Genomic DNA, 23,364 nt, shown 5'->3' on the forward strand with positions numbered 1-23,364 from the left:
CGTAATTTTTTTAGGAATATAAGGGCTCCGCGAGAAAAGCTTGAGAACCACTGGTCTAGAGCAATGGTCGGCAACCGGTGGCCCGCGCCGCTAATGGATACGGCCCATTTTACATTATAGAACGACATTTTTTTTACACATTGCATAATTTTAAAGTTTTAATTAGTATTTACTTAGTTATAGTAAATAGATTAAGAATATAAAATTTTTATTTTTATCCGGCCCATAAACTCTTTTTAATTCGTGAATGTCAGAATGTGGCCCGAGAGTCCAAAAAGGTTGCTGACCACTGATCTAGAGTATTTCATGATAATAATATGATTATTGATATTTGATATTGCTATTAAGATGATTTATTTTACAATTTATATAATTATATTAGATACGTTAGGTTGTTGAAAACGTTGCATTTTTTAATTATTATTTATACTACATGTCTACATTGTTAATTAGGACACTTAGGTAGGTACCTATATATTATTAAATATTAATATTGTTATTGTTATTCATTTTTGAGTCAATACCACTGTACTGTAAAACAGTACGAATAGGTTTATGGTAAAATAAATATTATCAATAATGAATAAATTAATCTACATATTTGAAAATTTCATTGCATATAAAATTCATAAAAAGGTATGTACACGTAGAAGTGTCGAGTTCCCACTCCGCGAGTATGGTTTTTGAATTATTATAATAAAATAATTGACATAGTTATTCATCGTTTATTTGTGTAAATATGTGATTTTATATTATATAAATCATTTAATTTATAATAATTAAAGTACCTAATCAGAGACGGATTTACACAACTGCCGCTGCTAGACAAGTTTAATTTTGCCGCCACATTAAATTTATGAATGAAAAAACATATTTTTAAGTATTTATTTTATTATTTTCAAAAATTATCGGTTATGTTCATTAATTGTTTTAATCAAAAAAATAGTATACCAATACAATATTTATTAAAATATTCTCTATCGCCACGTTTTCGAATAAATTTGCTTTACCAATTAAACATAATTATTGTATAGATATAATTAGGTTCCTTAAACTAACTTATATATTCAATCAAATTTAAAAATTCGTACTTATTGTTATTATACAACATATTGTAATGAGTTAAAAATATGGCCTATAATGTTCTATTTTAATATTAGTATATGAAAATTAATATATAGTATATAGATTGAAATTCTTAGCTCATTACTTTATATATAAACGTTAATAAACGTGTAAATTTAATTCGGGGTGTGAATAAGAGAGTTTTTCTTTTATGGAAAAAATGTGTATTTATGAATATGCGTAGAGTATATGTTAATTATAAATATATTAACTTAACTCTTGCAAATCGTGTTGTTCAAACTGATCTTCTAGAGTTTTGAAGAAATTAGGAATTATTGAAATACAAAATTAATTGTGAACAATATTTTAATTTAACAAACTAAATATAATATATGAACTGTGACAGGATATAGACCGGGTATGCGACTGAGCCGTTAGGCCACTGAATGGTGGAGCAACTGAGCACCTTATTTAGTATGTTATGTGCTTTTATATAAGAAATTGTGGGATGCTGTCTATGCTATTAAACAAGGCATCTTACAAAGCATTTATGTATATGACATTTGATATTATATTATTTATCTACTTAATCCTAAATGTAAATGTTAAATTAAGCAATATATAATTTGTACACTTAAATTGTTAAATGTTAAAATAAATTACATTTAATTAATTAATTAATAATGATATATATATATATCATTAAAGCATTTATCTATATGACATTTGATAATATATTATTTATCTACTCAATGCTAAATGTTAAGATTAATATTAGAAAATTTTAAATTAAATTATATATAATTGGTATACTTGAATTGTTAAATGTTAATATAAATTACATTTAATTAATTAATTAATTAATAATGATATATTATATATATATCATTACAATATATAACAAAAAAAGCTATTTTATTTGTTTGTGCCTTACTTTTTTTTCTGCAAAAGTATGTCTTTAATTTATGTATCTTGTGTTATTTCATTTTCAAGAAAAATTGGATATTTTTTTTATTATATATTATAAAATAAAGAAGAAATATTAATTAAATTAACAAAAATGTGTTATGTTTAATTATTTTACATTTTTATTTGCTATTATTCAGAGTAATCTTACCCTACATTACACAATCTAAAAAATCCTAGCATTATCAATAAAATATTAACCTGAAATTACAGCTCCTAAAAATTTGCCACTCTAGACAACTGCCTACTTTGCCTGACGTTTAATCCACCAATGTACTTAATTATAGGAATACAGTAGGTAACTGATTTTCTTTAAGACCATTACACATTTAATACATTGAAATGTGTGTCGATTGTCATGATAACTATTAAGTAGGTTAGTAGGTATATTGATTTTTAAATTTAAACATAAATATAGATTTATTTTCTAAATTATAATCTATAAATGTTTACTTATGTATTATGTATAAAATATAAAGTCGTTGAATTTATTTAATTGGTACATACTTGTTATTTCTACCTACTTTATTTCCCCTCAAATTAGTTATTTTTGATTTTTCAGATTAAATACCTACTTATCTACTTGATTATATATTAACAATATTTAACACTTAATGAGTTTCTATAGAACTATAAGTAATATAACCATAAAAATGTGTAATTGTAAAAAATTTAAATACAAAAATAAATATTTGCATTTATAAAAAATATAATTTTGTTTAAATTAATTATTTATATGAAATATAAACTTATAAACCTCTTTAATTAGAATGTTCAAAAACATACAAAATACAATTTCAGCTTTAAATTTTTGGTGAAAAGTACTCTATACTTTTTACTTTTGAGTTGTTTTTGTCATTTATAGGTTATAATACATTCTGTACAAATATACCTAATAATGGACAAGTTTAAGTACTAAAGTAGCTACCTATCATAAAATGTAATTGTATAATTGTATAATGTTTAATACCAGCAATACAATTAATAAATGTTTAAAAATAATATATACTATACATATTCTATTATAAAAAGGATTATCAAACATCAAACACATAGGTTCAACATGCTTACTCAATCTCTAGAAGAATATTGCCAGAGTATTATACTACTTCTTAAAAGATTTAATGTCATATTCCCTCAATAAAAATACAAATAAAATTTAGTTAATTGTGCTCATACCATCACAATTTATTTTATAATAATATCAATAAAAAATATTAATAGCATTTTTCAAGCTATTTATTATTTTTGGACATAAATGTTAAAGAACTTTAAAAAGAAATAAAGTTATGGAAAAATACTCGTAGTAATTAAAAAAAAAATTATTTTGAGTTCTTTACAATATTATTTACATCTAGAATTTAATAAAAACTAAGCTAATTAAATAAAATATTTTTATTTTTTGGGTAAAAAACATTAGAGTTGAATTTTATAAAAATTATAATTTTGATAAAACAATTTTATAATGCTCGATCATTCTTACGAAATTACAAATTTATTAATAAAAAAGTATACCAAAGTACTGTGTAATTCTGAGATTTTTTCATTTTTTTATCTTTAAAAAAACAAACAAATTATTAATTATTAACACAATAAAATTTATATAAGTATTTAGCAGTTTGAATTGATTGATTTCAACGTTTTTATATGCATCAAAATTGTTAGAGATAATCTTCAAATCACCTTAACCAAAATTATGGTTTGTTGACAAATTTAGGTGACCCTTGGTATTTAGAAGTTTCTCTGAAAAAATATTTAAAAATTATTATTAAATATTTAAATGCTAACAGTGTAACAGTAAAGCTAGGCTCAAAGAAATTATAGTTAGAAAACAAATCTTTCTTACTTAAAATAATAAAAACAACATTAACAATGTTTTGCAATAATTTTATTATAATCTTGCTTTTGTAATAAAATGCTTAACAATCAATGTATTAAAAAAAACAAGGTAAGTTAAAAAATTATTTTAAATAGCACAGTCGGTACATATACCTTGTAATAAATTCTTAAATATAAATAAATTACAGTTTAAGTAATTTGGCTAACTGTTAATTTTTATGTTTTATACAATCAAATTTTGGTATTTGTTATATAATGAGATTGAATTAAAAAACTATAACTTAAATAAAAATATAATAACAAGGTCAGTTCAATAATTATTTATTATAAAAGATAAAACAATAACCATGTCAGTTACATAATATTAATAAATTAAATAACTTAACTAAGTTACAAAAGCTGGTACATTCAAATAAAAAAATCTTACTTAGTACCAATAATTCAACAAAATAATAAAAACAATAACATTGAGCAAAAGTAATTAATTGTAAGATTTGGAATTTACCATTTTATACAAACATTCATATCAATTGGTAACAAAAAGATACAACAAACATAACAAGCAATTTAACTTTATAATATTCAATTTGTGTATCAACAGTCATTTAAAAATAAAATTGTACTATATGTTTGTAAATAATCACGGTTGCATAAAATTAGCAAAATTCAACATTCTTTACATCAGACTTTGAGTAATAATAGGCCTATTCACTTATTATAATAATTTAGAAAAATATAATTATTCTCAAATTATCTTGATTATTAAAATGTAATTTCACACTTAAATTAAAAACATTGTTTTTTTTTTTTTTTGATTACCAAGGAGTATCATGTTTTATTATATAATATAAACTATAATGAAAATTGTTAGAAAAAATTAAGTAAAATAATATTCATTAGTTATTATATATTATTAATTATAATTGGTGTTGACATTTTTGGAAAATTAAATGACTAGACTCAATAATAATATAACTATAAATGGCACAAAATTATAATAGATATAGTTTTATATTACTAACAGATTTGATCTAGAGTATTTAAGATTTTCAACAAGATTGTGTAACAAAACTATAAAAACTCTGATATTTATTTGATTGATTGCCAAATAAGATAACATATGGCATCTCCAACAGTTTCTACTAGAGCAGCCACCTCATCAGATCCACTAACATTTCTTCTAAAAACTATATTTACTAATGAATCGGACGAAGAAACAAGTTTCTCTGTTGAATCAATTCCATTATCAATTATTACAAATGCATCAAATTCATCAAATTCTGTTAGATTTGGTAAGACTACAATGTATTGATTTTCTGATCTATTACTATTATAAATACGACACTGCGGTGGCAATGTGGATGTCGTCTCCAATAATAATGTCGATTGCCCAGAGATCATCTTGTGTAACGAAGTAAACCATTGCGGTTGTTTATGAAGTAGTTTTAATATATGGCGGTAGTTAATGTCATATTCACATAATGATTTTACAAAAACAGCTGTATTCACTAGTTCTTCTAGTTGATTAAATGTAACATCAGTGATCCCAAGTTTCTAAAAAAAATATAAATTTAATTTTAATCCACTTATAATAATAGATCAGTCATCTTTCCTTATTATTTACCTGTTGATCAATTGGTATGCCAAATAATTTCCATAATAAATGTATACGACAACGATTAGCTGCTGTATCTACAGTATGTGCGACCAATTCTGCTGCTTTTTTCTCATAGAATTTTATAAGGTTTCTTTTTTTAATAGTTTGCTGATGATGTTCATTCAAATCATCATAGACATATTCATTATTTTTTTTATATTTTTTTTTGAAATATGGTAAATGATTTGGTGGTAATTCAGACCAATTTTGGAAAGTATTGTTTTCATCCAAACTACCACCACAAGTAGTTGATTCAGATGTTAGAGAATTACCAACACTATTACTAGGTACACTAGCAGACAATAATTGGTTATTAGATTGATTAAATCTACGATCAGATGGACGAATAGGTGTGCTATGCCTTTGTTGCGTATTGTAGATGGTTTTAAGTGAAATAGCTTTTTGTCTAGAATAAAAAATATATACAGAGTAAAAAATGTGTGCATTTAAATATATAATAAAGCATTAGCGGAAAAGTGTAGGTAGAAATAACAGATTAAATTAATTACATTGCCAAGACTTTACATGAAATTAACTCATAGAAAAATTGTCAAAGTATAAATTGTGAGTATTTTAATTTAATCTACTGAACTATACATGAGGCGCATGATGCCAAAACAGATTATTTCAAAAAACTATTATTTTAATTATTTCAAGAAAAAGTATAAAATAAAAAGTAAATACTAGGTAGCTATAATATAATTTAAATATAATGCTTTTTTGTTGACTTGCTTATTTTATATAACAGTGATATGTTAATAGGGTTGGCCGATTAGGTCTAAGCCTGTCTAATTTTTTTGACCAGTTACATATTTGTTTATCACATGCAAATATATATTTGTTAAAATACAACAGATATGGTCAAGGTTTATAGATAATTAATATTTAATAAAAAATAGATTAATGTCTTACTTTTTAAATTATTATTTTATAATTTTGTTACATTTTTTAAGTTGTTTTCTTTAAAATTCTATACATAATAAAGACTTAAGTTATATTTTATTTTCACAAATATTTTAATGACAAAACTAAAAATATTAAATTCTGCTATTTACTTGATATTTTATTTTAGCTTTGCTTTAAAATATTACATTATTTTAAAATGTTTAATGACAGAAGGTTAAATTATTTTTTTGGAGGTTAAGCTATTTTGGCACTATGTGTTTCATATATCTACTACTACATATACTACTTAAAAAATGAGCAATATCAAACATATTATCAACATTAAACACTTAACCACATACATACATAAAAAATAATCATTAAACATACTTTTTCAAATTATAATTTTCATTATTTGTCAACAGCACATAATACGATAAAGTTATTTCATTACTAGTGTCCAATAATAGTTGTTTTACTGATGATAATGTCATAACAAGTGTTGCATCAAATAAACCACATACTTCATACTGATTATCAGTAAAAAAATCATCTGATTCCATTCCCAGTTTACGAGTATTTGAATTATTTTTCAATTCTTGTCTTCGTTGTATATCACTACCAGCCATATGATGAACGAGAATGTAATCCTATAAGAAATTTGTATTATTTAAGTATTAGAATCATCTAAAAAATATAGGTATTTGTTATTCTTACAGTCAAATCATTTCCAAAAATATGTTGAGAATCTAGAAATTCATGATCTTCAAAATCATCAAATAGAGATGCTCCATCATCATCTTCTGCTGATGAACTATCACCTATTTTTAAAACAGCCATCCCTTCACAATCTTCTGAACAGTTTTCAACTAAATATTCATATAATTGGAGGCCGGTAACAGATATTTCACTGCGCTTAATGACACCTACAAATTAAATAAAGTAATTTAACCACTAAATTAATATACATTTGATATATAAGAAGAAGTACCTGCTAGTACTAAACAATTAGAATATAATGGTGGTAAGGTGTAATATTTCAAAAAATCATCTAGAAATCCAGCAATAGCGTTTTTTTTATTGCTATTTCCTGTTTTATTGGCACTATTTTGTATAGAGTTTTTATGATCCAACAACATTAATATATCGCAACCATAATTACATCTTTTTCCAGCCTTTTGTTTTTCTACTAATTTACTTAGTCTATCCGATAGTATCCTTACATGAAAGTCGTATGTAAATGAATGTAAGTGCATATTCTGAATAATGTTTTCAGATTGTTCAAGGAGACAATACTAAAGAAATATAAATTATTTAGTCAGTATTGTTTAATATAAGTAAAATCCAATGCATTCGATTAGTGCCTACGTCATACACGTTATCAAATCTTATATATTTTATCAATTGGACCATTTGGATACAAACAAATTAAGATGCCTATTTAAAATGTATACAAAATTTGATAATTTATTTTGTTTGTTAAAACAATTTAAAACAGTTACGAGCATTTTTTTATTTTGCATTTTTCTTTTGTGAATAGATTTAATAGATTTAGTTGTTTTAAAAGACTAACTAAAGAACTTATTATATTTTAAATGTGTATTTTGTTTTGTTTGAATCCAAAATGAAATTTTGATTAAGTTTGATAACATATATGACGTAATACTAATCTTCCATGTATAAATATAGTTAGTGTAATAATATATTTTTTCTAAAATATATTTGAGATAAATTAATATTTAAATCTTTACCGGTTTGCATTTATCCTTGTAATTTTCTACAAGACTTGTTATTCGAGCTCTTTCAATACAACTAAGCTTAATGTAATAAAATGGCTGACATACTCCAATTTCTATTAAAAGTAATCCTCCAGAAGCTCCGGGTATAGTTTTTTTGTAATAACGAGTTATGGATTTAGTGCAATCCAGATCCATTATCATACTATAGTATAAATAAAATCAATTATTTTAATTATTATAATAGTTTTTTTTAACAGATTAACTCACCCATCATTATATACACGGGATTTACCAATTTGAATTGGTTGAAATCCACTAAAAAGAGGATCAGTCTCAATATATTGGGCATAAGCAACTGTCAATCTAGCACATAATCGTTTGTGCCATTGCGGAGCATGCGAAAAAGTTAAACTTCTTAATTTAGATGCATCCACTAAATGATCTCGGGTAGCAGCTGATTCTAACCGCCACCTAGTAAAATAAAATTATTCATTAAGATATCAAGAAAATTATTTAAAATAACAGTGGTAGGTGTTATTATTTACCAAGGTAAAAATAACAATGGTGTTAAACAATAATGAATTAATCTACTATGTTGATAAAAAGTGCGAAAAGCTTCTTTGGTAACAACTGCATCCACTTGAATCCACATATCATATAACAATTTTTGATACATTTCTGAAATAATTGACACAAAGCATAATTAAATTATAAAATTTTTATTACCATTGAATTTTTATAAACATTGTTAAAAAATAAATAGAATATTAAAATACAAGTTGCTCAAAAAATGTAATTTAAGAAATAAATAAATTTTAATTACTCTGAAAAAAATATTTGTTTCAAAATAACATAATTTAACTAAAATATATTTTAAGTATTTCAATTTACATTTAGAATAAATAATAATCATCAAAATAAGAAAAATTATATTTTTATGGTAAAAACTATATTAGAAACTCTCATAGATTTAAAATAGTCATTATTAATATTTAATTATTATTTAATATTAATAACTCAATAATATATGTATAGTTTAGGATTTGTTAAATTTAGGTAAACCATGAAATATTTTTTTAAAGGATCATGCCTGTTAAAATTCTAAAAATAAAAACCCTTAAGTATATAAGTCTTACCTGTGCGACGTCTTTGTTTACTATTTCTCACCAATCGCTCAATATATGAATCCAAAACATCTTTTTTGTAGTTTAAAGGTTTATTTTTTTTATCTTCAATATCATTATCAAGTGGTTTAGAACCACGATTATTTATTCGAAAGTTTTTTTCAACAAAAATTTTCTCATAAGTTTCATGTTCTCCTACAACAGCAGCATAAGTCTTGTAATCCAATAATAAATCTAGGTTATTATTTATTTTTGATGATTGGTTTTTAATTTGAGTGCTTCCAAATTGGCCATATATTTTTGAATTTCTTAGTCCAATCATGTGATATATAGTTGATGTGAAAGCAATGTTTCGCCATTCTAACCAGCGACTTAAACGTTGGATAGCAATAGGTTGATCTTCATTTTTGTGGCAACTATATGATAATGAATGAACTGATTGACCAGATATAGCCAACAAAAATAATTTACTAATTTTTTCACAAGTATTAACTTTTTGTGGTTTTTGGTATTTATTAGTATCAGTTACGGTGTTTTGTATTACATTTTCATCTCCATCATTGTTTAAAGTCACTGGTTGGTCATCGGTTACTAATGTTTCAACATTATCTGTAAAATATAAATGAATATTAACAAAAGAAATGTATTAAAGCATTTTTTTTATTGGAAACAATTTCTGAACTATATTAAATTAATTATTAAATAATATCATATACCATAATACTTGTACTATAACATTTACTGAAATATTCTTTGAATAATAATAATAATAGATTACTATAAATAACTATTTACCTTCAACAGTATTTATGTTTTCATGATTTTCTGGTACAACAAAACCATTATCAGCATCTGAATCACTATGTTCATTACCCATATTTAGATTTTGTTGTCGTTTACGTTTTTGTTTATTCTTGGTAGAAGTTACAGATACAACTATTAAGACACATGCGGCAGGAGGTGGACATACAAGTGAATCAGTATCTGGTACTTGCCATTCATAAAACATTAAATTATTCAACGAAGAATCATGTTCTTTTTGCAGTTGTAGAGGGTCAGCTGAATCACTTATTACATTGTTACTAACACAATCAACTGATGTCTCGCCGTATTTTGTGCGCGGAATATAAAAGTAACGAACAGAAATGGGCAAATTATTAGATGATGATAACCAAGACCAAGACAAATGAGTCTTAAATTCTCGAAGCACGTGACTTATGTGTATTCTAAAAAAAAGGATTTTAATATTGTTAAAAAAAAAAAATGTAAAGATACATAGAATGTATATTATTAGCAATTGCATCACGTATTGTTATTATTTAAAGTTGATGAGTATTTGGCACTGCTATATATTTAAATATACGCTATATACTGATTAGGAACTATGAAATATACTTCTAAAGAAATATATAAATAATTATATAAATAATTTTGTAACTTTTTTATAAATTATATATAATGCATTTATATAATATATATATATTATACGTAAAATAGAAAATCATAAATTAAGTAAGGTTTTATTTAAATTTTAGTATTTTAGTAGAACATTAAAAATCAGTAAAGCCAGTATGACATGACATTCAAAGAAAAAAAGAAATTAGATTATTTCAATAGTCATTACCTATAACCAAATTTGTCCATTTTTAATCACTAAAATAAAATTAAAATATTGGACGGTGATCGCCGCAATACCGATGCCACGCATGCCCACATAATATTTATTTGATAAATATATTTTTATTATATTTTACGTATATTGCAGAATAAACTTTATTATTTTATATTTATACAATTTATTTTTGAATAATTCTGTTATAATAATTCTCTACGTCATATTGCATAGGATGTATCTCACATTTTTATTATTTTATGCTTAAATTATTATTTAATCTTAAAAATTAAAAAAAATTGGGGGGCTAAAATATATGTTTAGGAGGCTAAGCCCTCCTAAGTACCTCCTAGTTGCGCCAATGATAGTAGCTGTTAACTACTAGTTATAAACTAACTCATATCAAAGCTAGAGTTCAATAGGGATTAGTACGTTTTTTTAGTATATCAAATATGTCATTCATAGAACTTTGAATTTTAACCGATACAATATCAGTATTGATATACTAAATTGTCTTCTTTGATAGCAACCTTCTTTGTTTGCTGATACTAACATATTGCATGATCTACAATTGTCACGCATTTTAGAATGGTGATTTGATAGTAAAGTCTGATAATTCTATAATGAGAGCTATGTGTCACCTGGTATATTTCCTATTGAAGCAGTTTTAAATAAATAATGTTTATACTATATGAGTATAAAATATACTTACCGACATAATATTTTAGAATGGTATGCCAACGGAACTGATTTGTGTGCTCCAAATGCTATCCATTTTGCTAAAAATTGAATGCATAATGGATTCACATATATTTCTGATGGCTGTTCAATTATAAGAGGTTGTTCCCACAGAAATCGTTCAATATAAATATCCCACAAAGAGTAAGTTACGGTGGAAGTCAATTTTTGTTGGAGAACTTCCATATTATCTCGACCACGCCACCATACAAACAATTTAACTAAACATATTAATTAGTAATTACATCAGTTACTTTAAATAAACACAAATACAAATCAAAATTTATAAATCTTACTATAGCCACTATATTCAGTAGTTGATTTCAAATCATCAATACATGTTGCATATGTATGTCTTTCAAATAACTCAGGATCAGTAGGATAGTCATATAAATAATCTATTGAATCATGATCTTCATTTGAATAAATGTCAAATAAAACACATGCTAGACCTCGTTTACCACTTGTAATACGTTTACCACCAATTACACTAGTACCAGCAATTGGCTGATTATACATAAAAAATGAACGAATAATAGGCTTTTTTGTTTCGTTTATCATATCATATGCATAGTTAAATCTGTGATGACGACTTGCATATTGTGGCGGGAATAGCAATAAAGTTGCAGCATTACGTTTTAGATTGTGTATAAACAATTTTGTAATTTTTGTTTCAATTGGCAAAGATAACTAAACAAAAAAAAACAAAATTAAATAAATAATTGTTTTATAAGTAAAGTTAAGTTTAACGTAACCATGTTAGTACCATTTATATTAAATGTTATAAAATATAAAAGAACAAATTGTTAAACTCAATTTATTTTTATAATTTGAAACTTACATGTACTTTTATAAGAAACAATCTATATTATTAAATAAATATAATTAAAATGTGTAATATTAAATGAAATAATTACTTTCATAGTATAATCTGGGTGACCATTACTTGGTTGCACAAAACGTACATCATCTGGATACAATCTACATAACGGATTTCTATATAACATAGTTGTCAGCAATTCTAATACACCATCATTTAAACGGTTCTGTAGAACTCTTACTAAATCAATGCGAATTTCATCACCTAATATAATTAAAATAGTAAATTAAATTCTTTACATTTTTATATTAATTAATTAAATGTATACTACTTACCTACAGGTGATATTCCATGTACTTTTAATGTCAAATCTTCTACGTCTTTTGAATCAACGTCACCCCAATAGCCACCTAAGGAACGCGTTCCAGGATTTTGAATAGATTTATTATTGTCTATGTACTAAATTAAATAATTAAAATTATTAAGTGGTCATGTGGTAATAAATAAATTAATATAAAAATATGTATATATACATATACAAATTCCAAATTATGATTACATATTTAGTTTTTTGTATTGTATATTTTTTTTTACTGTTTACACAATGTACACATTTTGTCTTTGTTTTTAATTAGCTATTGAATATGCAGTTGTACAATATGAGTATTATTCATTCGAAAAAAAAATTGCCGAGTTGAATATATTTGAAAAGCTAAACAATCTGTAGACATAATTTTTAAGTGATAATATGAAGCAGTTTTTAAATGTAATTATTAGATGTACGACAATGTTCTTCTGAACTTTTGCAATCAGTTACATACATTTAATTATTATTTTATTTAAGCCAATTTAGTCCTGCTTTAGTATTCTTTTGATATTTAATCTTATATACAGATAGTTTAATGCTGCCGAATTTAAAAAATGTATAAATGACTAAAATTCAAGATATAGAAATTATTATTATATAAATATACATTACTTTCAAAGTAACGAAATTATATTTGATTTTAAGTTTAGTTTTAAATAATATGGATTTATAATTTTACTATCATTATTTAATGCAAATTTTTATTGCTAATTCATATTCATTCTCATTTAATGTTAGTAATAAAATGAAAAATGTATTATTTCCCGAAGAAATTTTGCAATTTAATAAAATAAAAATAGCTTTAGTTTATTTAATTTTTAATAAATCAAATTACATTATCATCAAAATACATTAACATTTAACCTATATATGAGTCATATTTTAATAATATAGGTTCCCTTTAAATTTGTAATTTGATTTTACTATCACAAATCGTTTATACACTCATCGATTTTTCTAATTTATATATATTTTAGTGATATCTACTGACATATATAATTTGAAAAACTCTGTACATATCATATATATGTATGATGATATTACACAAACATTTATATCCTCAGAGTATTTGCGTGAAAAATTTGATTGGTTAGAAGAAAATATTGTGGATGTAATTGTTGTTGAAGTAGCAGATGAGCATCTTGATATAGTATCATCGTCATCAGAATCATATTGCAATGGATATACTAAATTATTATTAAGTTTTTGGTCTTGTTGCTGTTGACTCGAATTTTCATAGATTCTATAAAGGAAATAATATTATAAACTTAAATTAATTAATTAAATTAATTAAATTTTGAATAATTACCTTAAATAAAACACAGAACCAGACGATTCTTTATAAACAAACATATTTCGACGATTTCGAACAGAAAACCCTTCAAGCATAGTATGTAAAACTTGTATACCAAGTAAACCCATAGCTGTTGCTCGCTGAAGCCTAGGATGTAGTGAAAATCTAGTAGACCATACAACTGGGCACTTAAATTGGCCAAGAGTAAAATAATTTATAATTTTTTTTCCTTCACCAACACCATTTTCATCTATGAAAATATAAAGGTTAGATGTTATTGTAATTACAAAACATCTTGGGTATTAGACTAGTAGGCAGAAGTAGTATAGTATTTATACATTTACATGTATCATTTTTTTTAGATAATATATTTAAAAAGTATTAAATTTTAATTTATTCGGAAAATCATGTATTTATAATATACAGCAATTTTAAGTTAGACTGTAAGTTATTTCTTTATTTGATACAATTTATTTTTTCTTATAATTAATTTAAATTTGTTATTTTTTTATTCCGTTAATATTATTTTATCTTAAACAAAACTATAATAAGATGTAAGAAATATGATTAAATTGTATTAACTTTTTTCAAGAAGGAAAATAATGTATATAAAATATACTATAAATCAAAAGATATGTTTTAAAGATTTATAAAGATTATAGTTAAATTAAGTAATTTATAATCTTTTATTATTTATTTTAATAATTAAACATAAAAAAAGTCAACAAACTTTCTTAAATTACACTAAACGATGAATAGATAAATTATCAATTGATTTATGAATTATTTTACTTTTTACTAAAATAAGTTTGTTAGTTTGGTTACATTTTATTAATTTATCTGTACGTAGAGGTTATACTGTTTTGTTATTATTTATTTTAAACTAAAAAACTTTACCACCATCATCTGAATGATCATGATCTTCAATAATAGGCTCTAATAATGGATCACAAGTCTTTGTTTCATATAAACGACACAATAATATAGTTTGATTAACAACAGTGGCTGCTTGATACACATTTTGTTTTACAATTTCCATTATCGCAGAATATTTTCCTTGTACATTTGATTCAGAAAATCTAAGCAATAGTAATGTGCATTAGAGTTAAGATAATATTCCCATAAATTTAGATATTGATTTACCTGCAATGGAAGTATACATTTACTACTAATGTGTTGACTGTGTTGTTATTGTCAGATTTGTGTTCTTTTTGACATTGTTGATCAGGTTGTATTTTTAGTATGATCCAAAAATTTGGTAATATTGGTTTAGAGTCATTAGTATCACTTAAAAATTCGTCTGAATCAGGACTGTTTTCAAGATCATCACTATTACTTTCAAAAACTGTACTATCAGGACTAGGATGCAGATATTTTTCCACAACATAAAATGTATCTTTTGTGGATTGTTCAAGAGCATAATGTTCACTGCCATTATCATTATCTAATATAATATCAAATTGATCAAGTTTCTAAAATAAACAAACAAACAAGTACACATTATGTAAATTATATAAATTAGGAACATTATGTCAGTTCTAAGATCAAAAAACTATAATAAATTCTAATATAAAAAATAATGTTTTTTATTATAATAGTACATTCAATGTAATTACTTATATAACATACAATCATTATAATGATTTAGATATTCTATATTGATTTGTTCAGAATTATAATTTATTTTAATGTTACAGTCAAACATTTTTTTATTGGCTTCTAGTTTTTATTATGATAGCTTACAATAACATTTATATACTTTATAACTACTCCCCTAAATGTCGATCACCAGGGACTTAAAACTTTTAAATGTAGCTAACTTGTTTGAAAAGGTTGGCAAGGTAAATAACTAGGTTATAGCCTAGGAAATATATTTTATAATAATTATATAACAAATATTACAAGATAAATTTTACAAAAATAATATTTTATGCACATTTTGAATATCAATAAGTTGGTTAATATTTTAATTTATAGGATTTATTTTGCAATTGGTGTAGAGTGGTTAATAATTAAAATGTTCATTTTAAACAATTATGTGTCCAGCACAAAATAATTGAGTAGACTTGTTTTGTTCTGTAATGTGTACAGAAGTGTATTTACAATTTTGGTGTCCTATAGATGCAAAAATATATTGGCGTTCTTTTTCAAACTTAAAAAAAAATTGATCTTAAAAATTTAACTTCTAGCGCGGTACCTCTTTAAGAGGCTTACAATTTGGTGTCCAGGGCGATTGCCCCCTTTCGCCTTTCCCTAAATATGTTTTTGAGTGTGTGTGTTTATAACTATTAGGGAAGATTGGTCCTATCACATGGGACATGGTCTAGTTGGCCTACCATGTAAACACGTCACTGATTTTAAATAGTTGCATTTATTGTGTTTATCAGCTGAAGTTAAATTAATTTAACAGCTTAGTAAAAGTAAATGAAAATATTAACATATAAAAATATGAATTTTCATGATAACAGTTTCTGAATAAATCAATTTATTGAATATCTATCCCGCAAAAATTATTTTGTGTGGTATAACGTCACTTTAAATTAATTTTAAAAAATAAGTAATAACTATTAGATTATAAAATACCTGTAAGAAAAGTGAAACACTATTATATTTAGAAGGACGTGAGGAAGGTACAACAAAATGAACAGGTATTTGTTGGTGATCATTTGATGGAGATTGTGGTGAATTTGTAACATGCTCAATGATCTTTTCTAATGAATTAGTAGTTACAGTTGGATATAGTAAAAGACCGGCTGCCATTTCATCACGCATACACCATTCCACCTATTGCAGAAAAAGTATATAATTATATTACAAAATAAAGAAGTTTAATTATTTTCTAAGTATTATACAAGTATGATAAGTGTTAACTATAATTACCTCAGCTAAAAATGCTGCCAATCCTTGAGCATGTCGAGGTGGTAGAGAAGAACTCAAATAAACAAATGAGTTTTCATGATCATCTGTCTGTTTCCTAAAAATAAAATATACTTAAAAAAATAAATAATTAGTAGATATTTTAAGTTATACTAACGATGATTGTAGTATTGTAGATTTATTATTTATTGGAAAATGTAATTGTTCTGAACTATTCATTGTAGTATATTTATCAACCTCATCGTCATCATCATCATCATCATCGTCATAAACATTAATCGGTAACATTAAACAATACACATCTAATGATACTTTTATGTTACTGAAATCCATATTTTTTGAGGTTTCATCATCATTATCTTGGTTTATTAGTTCAACTATGTACAAATATACATATGATTAAACATAAAATATTTTAGAGAACAAAATAATATCTACAAGAGAAAATTGAAAATCAAACTTATACATTAATCCATATTAATAATGTTCAAATGAGGTATTTCAAATATTGATTATAGAACTTTTTCATTATTTTTATTTTTCGATAAATAATTAAGATGAAATAATAATTGAATTTAATTAAAACCCCCCTACTCTAACCCTTTATTTGCTTAAAAATTAAAATATTGTAAAAAAACTCATGAGAATACATACATGAAGATCTCATCTTTAAGTTTGATCATACTACTATTAAAGCTTATTATATAAAAATGAAGCTGCTTAACATAAATTTGTTTTGTTCTATAATTGTTAGACAGAGACAACACATGAGGTCATACCATACTGCCTACTTAAGTCCCTTTAAGTATGCCACAGATAGTTTATGCTATAAATACTTACGAATACAAGTAGGTAAAGAACGAACAGACTGACTTTTTGTAACAGTATTAGTTTTTATAGTACAGACTAAATGTACAAATAGAGGAAATATATCTTGTTCATCCAATTCATGTGTATCAAAATCTGTTTTATGATAGGTCTCTCCTAGTAAAATATTAGTAAGATATTTTTGTCTTCTATTGCTATTAGTATATTCATCACAGTCCTAAGAAAAATTATAAATTAATTGATAATTCAAATAATTAAACAAAAATAAATTACTCACTAAATCGTCAATTAGATCATAGAAATAATAGTCTTGGTGATTGACTACAGGCTTCAGCATATGGCGATCTAATGTAGCTGAAAATTTAGAGTGTATCATATCATGATGCGATTTTAATGTTGTATTATCAGCAGGACAAATAGAACAGCTATCAGTATTTTTCTTGAAATGATCACATACAACCTGTATAAAATAATAGCCAGTAGTCAGTTGTATTACTTAAGATTCTTATTAGGATAGACGAAATAATAATTGTCTCTCAGATTAATTTTAATTAAGTTATGAAATATTTTTACATTTTTATAATATAAAATATTTAATATTAGATTACTTTAAAATAAATAAATATATATATAAGAAAAGAATGAATATTTATGTATTCATTTAAATAAAAATAAAACGGTATTTTCTATATTACTATATTGTACATTCAAATTTAGTTTAATCTACAACAATTACATATGTAATAGTGTCATGTTACTACAAAGATGTTAAACTAAAAGTTATTACAAAGATAGTGATCAGCAAAGTTTGGTAGCATCTGGTATATAATGTCATAATTTATAATATACTTGTATAATAATAAATTTATTTTACCTTTATGTAATCAGTGATGTCAAATGAAATTAGACGATGCTGACATCTATCGACAGCACGTTGAATGTCTACATACCGAACATTCAATCCCAGGTGTAAAGCTTGAAATACTGTTGTAACTAAGCTGCGATCATATATAACTCGAATTTTGTATAAATATTTTTCCAAGAACATTGGGTCAACTGAAACAAATGTTTTAATTTTAATAATAAATCAATCCTAAAATACATAATAAATTACCTGGTGGGTCATCATAAATTATTTGTTCTCTGTTAGAAATTATATTTTTTTCTTCTACTTCTTCATCACTATTTGTCTCAGTACTATCGTAGGAACTACTTTCTTCTGAATAATCATCAGTTAATGAATGATCAAACGAACTACAGTCAGACATAAGAACATTTTCTACGTCTTCTTGTCGACAATCATAAACATCAATAAACATATGTGTTGGGTAATCTTGTCCATCAGTTCCAATATCACTTAAATAACTGGTATGTTTAATTTCAGCAGTAGAAAAATTTTGTTCAAGCCTGAGTTGAGCCCAAGACAGATCTTCAGAGTCTTTATAGTACGGTTTGGACCCCACAGACATCGTTCGATAGTAATGTGTAGAATTTTCTTGGGACTGTGTACTCAACAATGATTGTCCTGTTCCTCTTTTGGTGTAATGCCATGTATTAGCTCTTGAACGACCAAATGGTTGAAGGTTATCCTCAGATGAGTTATCTGTTATATTACATTTTTCTTCTATAAGGGATGGACCAACAGTTAAAATTAAACGAGTATCATTAACGCGTTTAATGAAACATTGGCCAATTTCTTGATCATTCAATGTCTGATTCATATCTACTGATATATCTGAATCGTTGACATCAAAAGATCTATTATTGTATGTCCGTAAACGTGAGTAAAATGAACGTTCCAATATGTAATTCAATTTTCTTTCATCTTTAGCACTATTTAATTCTGATAAAATTTGATAATTTAAGACAAATAAAAAAATTAATAACTAAATTATTTATTATGGAAAAATATTCTTACCAGTATCATTATGATCTGCAGTGAAAAGATTAAATGTCATTGAAGAATGATGTCTGCATTTAGGTAGTAGGTTTACTAAATTAAATGTAAAAGGCAATTTATATATGCGACCAGCATCAATAATAACAGTTTTACTCTGTCTTCGTTTTTTATTCAAATCTATATCTGGATTAGAAACTAAAATATTTTGATCCATACACATATGTTGCATATGTTGAAATGTAAATAGCGAGCCAATACAATCGGAGTCCACTTGCCACAACTAATAAAAAAAAAAAATTTTTATAGTTTTTATATAATAAAATAAACAATATGTAACCCGAGTTTTATCAGTAAATATTTTTAACATATTAATTAAAATAGGACATAGGTATTAGATAATTGTTTAAAATAAAATGTTAAAATTCAATTTATGGTTATATTACTTTTATATATAAAAAGTTATAGCTGGTGTCTTATCTTAATGTCTATGAATTTTTTCTATAATGTTTTTTATAGATTTGAAATTTTTCTAGTAAGTAATTTAATAAGGGGATTTTTAAATTTTGTAATAGTTTACCTAAATGTAAAAGAAAAATTAATGTTTTTTTTTTTTTTCGAGAAAGGGTTCTTCCAAATGTACAACATAGCAATTTTTGTTCAGCAGTTCCAAATTTCTTTAGGTAATCCTTAAAATACAATTAGTTGACCTCAAACTTAAAAATAAGAAAATTATATGTGTTTTTTCATTAGTTTATTAAGATATTTAAATTTTTAAACAAGTTATGATTGTGTAAAATATTAAAACACATATAATACACTAAGATTTTAAATTATCTTAATAAAAATTACAAGAAAAAACAGATAATTATCTAACTTTCAAGTTTGATAATAAGTCAATTTACTGTGTTATTAAGGTTACATATACAAAATTGGAACTGCTGATCAAAAATGTATGTGTTTGTAAAATGGAGATATGACATATGGGTATATATATTATGATACTATTCATACTCTTAACAAACTTTTTTTTTCATTCAAAACATATAAACCAATGGAAACTGTTTGTCATAATACTGCCACTCACTCTTTACAGTCTATAGCAGTGGTCGCTAACCTTTTGGACCTTACAGACCACTAAAACCTTACTCTAAATTCTGCGGACCACTTATATCTTATAATAGCTTTTTTACATAAATGCCATTCCACTACTGATTAGTCTTATACCAAATTAATATAAAAAAATATACATATAAAACAATAAAAAAGGATTTATATAACAACATAATACAATTATACTTTGTCACAGTGATTATACGACATGCACTCGCTGGAAGATTAATAAAATAATATTGCAAATAATGTTCATATTTTTTTGCGGACCACCGGTTGGTGATCGCTGGTCTATAGCAATTATTAATTAACCACAAAAAGTAGTATGAACATTGACTAAGATTATTAGTATAACAAGTAAAATTGATCACCTTGTGTGAAAAATGAATATTGAAATATAAAACAAATTGAAAACTATGATAACTAAAACCCCGAAGACTCAAATAGATTAGAAATATTCAAATATAGTGCATATTCATACATCTATAATATAGTATATACATTATACAATTGGATTTTAAATTATGAATGGAATAACAAAAATCCTAATAACTCTTTTGATATTTTAAATTATTATAACAATTTATTCAAGTGTTTACAGCTGACAATAAGCTGGTAAAGATATTATACAAAATGTATTTCAAAAATATAAAAAAAATAAAATAAAAAACCTGAACTTTAATAACATTTATTTATATCATATTTATCAAGTTTTAACTAATAAATTGATTGATTTTACTTAATTGAACCATGAATCATGTAATTCGTAACTATAAATAAATGATACATAATTGTATTATTGTAATAAATAAATTCATTAAAAAAAAATTATTGTTATTTAAATAACAAAATTAATTCCTGTAATGATTGTAATATTATTAAATGCATATATAAATAATATTATTTTTTTTTATATAAAATAATAATTTGTGTGTCATATAATAAACAACTAAAAATGTTTGGACTAAAAATTAAAGATTGAATAGTTAGGTTGAGTTCTTGAATAGTTTTATTGTTGATTTTAATATCAAACATTAATAAATTGATAATGAAAGTAAAATAAATAAATAAATAATTATTTTTACACAATTTGCAATAAACTAATTAAACATACTTTTTAAATCACCTTTGATGAGTAATACTTAACAATATAATACACATTATATTTCAAATTTCTATAAAACATATTTGTGTAAACATTATTGTTAACACTATAAAGATGGATGAAAGGATTATACCACGAATTAGATTATGATTTTATTATTTAGGTTTTCAATATTGGTAAACAGGCATTTATTATACTGTACTCATTAAACTAATGAAGCAAATTAAAACCTGTACAAGTCATTTATTTAAATAATCAAATCCTTATTTAATATTCTAGTATATTTTGTATTATAGTCCATAATATTTTGAATAAATCCAAATGATAACAAGAAAACAAATAATTTTAAATTTCAAAAAATTTTACAATCTAAAATAATATTTTTAACATCAACATCATTAAACGATACATTCTATAGTTGGAAAAATCAAATTATTTAAATTACAATACATTTTGATACTAGTTATAATTTATAGTAGGTACTAATTAAGCAGCAGCCATCTCTGTAGATCTTCGAAGTGCGTAGTGACTGAATTAAGTTGGAGGAGTTGAATCTCACTTTGTGCGTATTTGCAAAATATTTTATTATATTTAATAAATATAGTGAACAGACTACTTCTCCACTTAATTCATGAATTCACATGTTCTGTATATAATATGTATTGACACATATATATATATAATTTAGGCCGCTGCTACTATAACTAATTTAAAAATACTTTACAATTTCAGAGCAAACTTATATAAATACTGAGGATGGTACACATTTCATAAACGACTAAAATAAAATAATAATAATAATAGTGATAAAATAAATTCAATTATTAATGAGGAATATGAAAAAAAAACGCTTAAACAATCTTGGCCTGATCTAGATGAATACATTATAATGTCTTCAGGCCAATCTTTTGCGTGAATGAAATGTGTAAAAAAACTATCAAAATATAAATACTTTTTACAAAAATTTCAATACCTAAATGATATGAAATATGATTACATTTATACAGGTTCATTGACACTAAAATATAATATCTATATTATATTCTGTACATTTTTTTTACTCTTATCTGTGAATTCAATTTTATTTAAATTATTATTAACTTGTTCAGTCAAATTTTCAGAATATATTTAACTTTTGATATTGAACTTGAAACGTGAGAATTTTGACTTAAATTAAAACAAATACCAATCAAGGGTTTTATAATTAATTTCATTAAAAATTTTCTGAGAAAAAAACTATTTTAAAATGTTAAATAATCAAATAAGGTATTTTTATAATTTTATAGTTGAAAGATAAAAATTTAAATACCTACTCACCAAATAAAAAATATAAATATTTATATGTACTATTTAAAAAAAAATGTACAAATAAAATATTTACAGTGTTGATGTGTAATTTTGATGTTATACAATTAAGAAATAAAATTTCAATACAACT

At 24.2% G+C, this 23,364-nt stretch overlaps 1 protein-coding gene across 3 annotated transcripts in view; it reads right to left on the reverse strand.

Moving 5' to 3' along the window:
* Positions 1 to 4,803: 4,803 nt before the first annotated feature.
* LOC113559327 overlaps positions 4,804 to 23,364 on the reverse strand; it is a 39,123-nt gene continuing 20,562 nt past the window's right edge. For 2 of the 3 annotated variants that reach the window (XM_026965011.1, XM_026965012.1), the window contains 26 exons: positions 19,730 to 19,991; positions 18,926 to 19,654; positions 18,686 to 18,867; positions 18,089 to 18,271; positions 17,824 to 18,028; positions 17,141 to 17,360; positions 16,987 to 17,080; positions 16,690 to 16,890; positions 15,250 to 15,578; positions 15,004 to 15,185; positions 14,122 to 14,356; positions 13,857 to 14,055; positions 12,781 to 12,904; positions 12,543 to 12,709; positions 11,922 to 12,315; positions 11,600 to 11,846; positions 10,071 to 10,501; positions 9,288 to 9,884; positions 8,697 to 8,829; positions 8,419 to 8,622; positions 8,164 to 8,353; positions 7,404 to 7,707; positions 7,130 to 7,338; positions 6,803 to 7,062; positions 5,495 to 5,933; positions 4,804 to 5,424 (listed from right to left, as the gene is read on the reverse strand). In XM_026965011.1, coding sequence (XP_026820812.1) covers positions 4,960 to 5,424; positions 5,495 to 5,933; positions 6,803 to 7,062; positions 7,130 to 7,338; positions 7,404 to 7,707; positions 8,164 to 8,353; positions 8,419 to 8,622; positions 8,697 to 8,829; positions 9,288 to 9,884; positions 10,071 to 10,501; positions 11,600 to 11,846; positions 11,922 to 12,315; positions 12,543 to 12,709; positions 12,781 to 12,904; positions 13,857 to 14,055; positions 14,122 to 14,356; positions 15,004 to 15,185; positions 15,250 to 15,578; positions 16,690 to 16,890; positions 16,987 to 17,080; positions 17,141 to 17,360; positions 17,824 to 18,028; positions 18,089 to 18,271; positions 18,686 to 18,867; positions 18,926 to 19,654; positions 19,730 to 19,991 — 7,185 coding nt within the window. In that variant the 3' untranslated portion in view covers positions 4,804 to 4,959. The remainder of the gene's footprint in view (positions 5,425 to 5,494; positions 5,934 to 6,802; positions 7,063 to 7,129; positions 7,339 to 7,403; positions 7,708 to 8,163; positions 8,354 to 8,418; positions 8,623 to 8,696; positions 8,830 to 9,287; positions 9,885 to 10,070; positions 10,502 to 11,599; positions 11,847 to 11,921; positions 12,316 to 12,542; positions 12,710 to 12,780; positions 12,905 to 13,856; positions 14,056 to 14,121; positions 14,357 to 15,003; positions 15,186 to 15,249; positions 15,579 to 16,689; positions 16,891 to 16,986; positions 17,081 to 17,140; positions 17,361 to 17,823; positions 18,029 to 18,088; positions 18,272 to 18,685; positions 18,868 to 18,925; positions 19,655 to 19,729; positions 19,992 to 23,364) is intronic. The other variant, XM_026965013.1, reaches the window with a different exon arrangement.

Source organism: Rhopalosiphum maidis, chromosome 3 (assembly GCF_003676215.2).
Source record: "Rhopalosiphum maidis isolate BTI-1 chromosome 3, ASM367621v3, whole genome shotgun sequence".
NCBI classification, from domain to species: Eukaryota; Metazoa; Arthropoda; class Insecta; order Hemiptera; family Aphididae; genus Rhopalosiphum; species Rhopalosiphum maidis.